This window comes from Engraulis encrasicolus, chromosome 9 (genome assembly GCF_034702125.1).
Source record: "Engraulis encrasicolus isolate BLACKSEA-1 chromosome 9, IST_EnEncr_1.0, whole genome shotgun sequence".
In the NCBI taxonomy this organism is placed as follows: domain Eukaryota; kingdom Metazoa; phylum Chordata; class Actinopteri; order Clupeiformes; family Engraulidae; genus Engraulis; species Engraulis encrasicolus.
Window position 1 is genome coordinate 10,515,911 of NC_085865.1, and position 3,899 is coordinate 10,519,809.

The window sequence follows — 3,899 nt, forward strand, 5'->3', positions numbered from 1 at the left end:
CACACAGGTCTGTCCTGCAGTGTCTGCAGTCACGCATTATATTCATATCAAACAACGACACATTTAAAAGGGACTTGCCATGCCATGCAAAAATACCACTCTCAGTGCAGCTATGTGCCCCTCCCAGTACAGTATGCGTAGTATCCATAGTAGGTCAGGTCTGCATGTCTCTCCCCCCCCCCCACCACCATCACCACCACTTCTTTTAGAGTCACATGCTTGTCTCCAGCGTTGTGGTGGTCTCCCCCTCCCCAGGAACAATGTGTATCTCCGGTGTAAACATGTGGTTCTCCACTTTGTTGTGTCCACTTTGGTTGCTGTCGGTTTTGTCCTCTCCTGCCTGGTTGGTGCAGTTGTGCGAGGCGGCCTTCGGCGAGGAGGAGGACGAGGCTTCCATTATCCCCCTCTTCCTCCCTTCCTCCTCCTCCTCCTCCTCCTCCTCCTCCTCGACCTTCAGCATTTCCTCCGAGTTCTCTGGCGTCAGGTTCCCGTACCCCCCCTCCCCGTCGCCGATGAGCTGCCCCAGGATGGGTGCCATCTTGGAGAGATCCCGAGTGTCCCTCACCTGGCCCAGGTGTGCTAGTGGCTCCTCCCCCTCGGGACACAGGGAGGAGCTACTGACGTCACCTGGGGAACAGGTGCTGGGGGGCGTTGGGGGCGCCTCGTCCGTAACCAGAGGCAACTCCTCTGTCGTCGTGGTCGTCATCGTCATCGTCGTCAGGGGCAAATGGGTCGGCGTCATCATTAGCGGTGCCTCCTCCGTCTCCCCCTCGCCTGGCGAAGACTCCGCGAAGTTCACCCTCAGGTCCTTGGTCTTGCCCGTGTGGGCGCCCCGTATGGAGCTACGGATGCTTTCAGCCACCTGGAGAAAGTCCTCTTCCCCCTCCCCCTCTCCCTCTTTCTCTCCTCCGTCCCCCTTCTCTCTGCCCCCCTCCCCCTCTCCATTTTCCTCCTCCTCCTCCTGCTGCTGCTCTTCCCCGGCCAGGGTGTCGCTGCTGGGGTTGGTGGAGACGAGGTTGAGGGTGGTGACCTCCGACCCGGTCTCAGGAGGGGTCGGCTGGCTCGGGTCCAGCAGTTGCAGCGGCGGAGGAGGCTTCAGGCCTCTCAGGCGACTGGCGCTGCTGCTGCCCGCGCTCGGGGACGTGGAAGACTTGCCGCCGCCGAGGCCGTCGTCGCAGGTGCCATATTCATCAGCGCCGCTGCTACTGGTGTAGCCGCTAGCGTCTCCGCTCGATATGCCTCTGACCTCGGCGACCGGCCTGATCTTCACCCCTGGGTCAGGGGTCAGCACGACCTTCAGCTCCAGCTCCACCTCGGGTTTCAAGGTCACCTTCAAAATGCAAGTTAAAAGTTATCTAAATGTCAGCTTTGCGTGATGCAGCTGCTATGTTTTTGTCTGTTTTTGTATTTTTTGTGTTCTTAGTATTATATTATATATTCTTAATATACTGTGTGTGGGTCAATGAAGTTTTTTTTGGGCTCAGAGGTCAGGTGGTGCAATCACAGCTATACATACATTAATTAGTAATTACTTAGTAACTAATGTACTGCAATGGATATACTTCTTAGATAATTCACTACAAAAGACACAAACAATCCTCATTTAATCCATACAATATTGTTATTAGCTGTTGTTGTAACACCCTGACCTGTGCTACTACTAAGATACCATTGACCTATGTATGTCATGTCCATTGTCATCCTGTGGGATTCCTATATTTATGAGTGATTCTACGATTCCCCTACGCTTTTGGCAAAAGCAAAATGTCAATTATCAGTACTTTTTTTCAACTAAATGACCTAGATGTTTACATAGTGTATATATTTAAGCTTCCAAACAAACAAATTGCCAAGCTTAATCTTAAATCATTTGATAAATACTCTAATGAAAGCGAACATTTGCTTAATTATTTTGTCAACAGTGTTATGGACAAATACTATGTCATTTCAAACATATATAAAAATACTACAGAGTTGAAACAATATATGTTTGAAAGTGCTTATGTCCCTTAGCAGTAATGTTGTCATTAATCTGTGCAACTGATATAGAAAATGTGATTGTTGAGCTTCATAAGTAGGATTTTATGAGTCACTGTGATACAGACTGACACATTTTTCATCATAAATCCCTGTAACGCCTGATTTGAATATAGTCACCCTCCTTACACAAGACTTCCTTCTCCAGAGATAATCCCTAGTGTATGTTCATAGGATTTTTCCAACACATAAGGGATCAATAGCGCAAAAACACTTTCAAAACAGTTAACCGTGTTACTCAACTGTGTTACGGTCAACAGTGCAGGGGAACAAGTCGGCACTTTTTTAGGAGAAAAAACAGAGCAGACAAACCCATCTCCCTAGAACACAAATTATTTTGTTTGTTTGTCTGTCAATATGGATATAAATTGGCAAAAACATACTCCTCCTCAACTGTCATCAGTGTTGCCAGATTGGGCTGGTTCCCGCCCAATTGGGCTGCTTAGGATGGCCGTGTGCGGGTAAAAATGGCATCTATCAGAAAAACCTTCCCACTGCCATATAAATCAATAGAATTGGGCGGGTTTTTAGGGCGGATTTTGAACATTTTTTGGGCTGGAAATAATCAGCCTCATCTGGCAACCCTGACTGTCATACTTAATTGTAACACCATTGACGGTAACACCGTTGACATTTCAGCCATTTTTATGGTGTTGTGCTAACTGAGGACCTCAGAAGTTCCACCACAACACCTTAATCAATTCATGTATCTGTATGCTTTATCTGTGTTTTTCTACATGTGATTTCTAATTTAGATTCTTATGAATATGTTGATAACACAGTTGACAGGCAATTTTCCCGCTATGAGAACATGAAAAAGAATGGATTAAATTATGGAAGGATGGAGCTCAAAATTTACCAAAAAGTCTTCCTGTATCCTGCCAAGCAGGTTATGACATCACGTGATGTTATTCGTATGGCCTAAGACCAAACCATTACTGATTTATGGAGGAGGTTTCAGACCGTGACACGGTTAACACAGTTTTCGTGGACACACACAAAATGGCAAATTTCATGTATAATGGAAAGGACAGTGGTCTTTCTGACAGTTTTGTCATATTGTGATGATTACTGTGAATCAACATTTGCAATCGTCTTGGGCAAAACAAGTTTCTTTACATGCTAATATGAAGACTGAATCTGACATTTGGAAAACAGGACGGCATGAAAACGCCCAAAACCAGTATTAAATATTCATTCTTGCTGAGGGAAATAATGCTATATCTACACTTTCTGTATTATATGAAAGATAAATGTTTTCTAATGTCCAAAACATCCTTGGATGCCAAATAAAATCCACGGACTTAAAAGTGTAGGCGAATTAGAGAATCACTCTTATATGTCATTTGGATTTATAATAGACCCCAGGAAGAATACCAGCTGCTTTAAAGTGATACTGTCCCATTTTTGGAAATAAGATCATACTACACCTCCCCTTGAGTTAAATAATTGAGTTTTACCTTTCTCTGAGTACGGCAGTGCAAATCTTACCTCCATGCTAGCAGTTAACATTGAGTCCTATGAGACCAGCTGGCGGCTAACTGGTCTCATAGGACTCAATGTTAACTGCTAGCTTGGAGGCAAGATTTGCACTGCCGTACTCAAAGAACGGAAGGAAGTACAGGGGAAAGGTAAAACTCTATTATTTAACTAAAGGGGAGGTGTGATATGAGCTTATTTCCAAAAATGGGACAGTATCACTTTAAGCTAATGGGGTATAATATACAGAGAAGCAAAGAGTGGAACTCGCACACCAGCAGCCGATGCAATAATTGATTTATTGCTTTACATATGTACAAGTGATCACTTGTACATATGTAAAGCAATAAATCAATTATTGCATCGGCTGCTGGTGTGCGAGT

General features: G+C 45.1%; 1 protein-coding gene across 1 annotated transcript in view; it reads right to left on the minus strand.

Moving 5' to 3' along the window:
- Window positions 1-211: 211 nt before the first annotated feature.
- kcnb2b (potassium voltage-gated channel subfamily B member 2b) overlaps window positions 212-3,899 on the minus strand; it is a gene marked incomplete at its 5' end in the record, with an annotated part of 305,233 nt that continues 301,545 nt past the window's right edge. Inside the window, 3 exons of the mRNA XM_063207530.1 lie at window positions 212-367; window positions 452-862; window positions 983-1,330. Coding sequence (XP_063063600.1) covers window positions 212-367; window positions 452-862; window positions 983-1,330 — 915 coding nt within the window. The remainder of the gene's footprint in view (window positions 368-451; window positions 863-982; window positions 1,331-3,899) is intronic.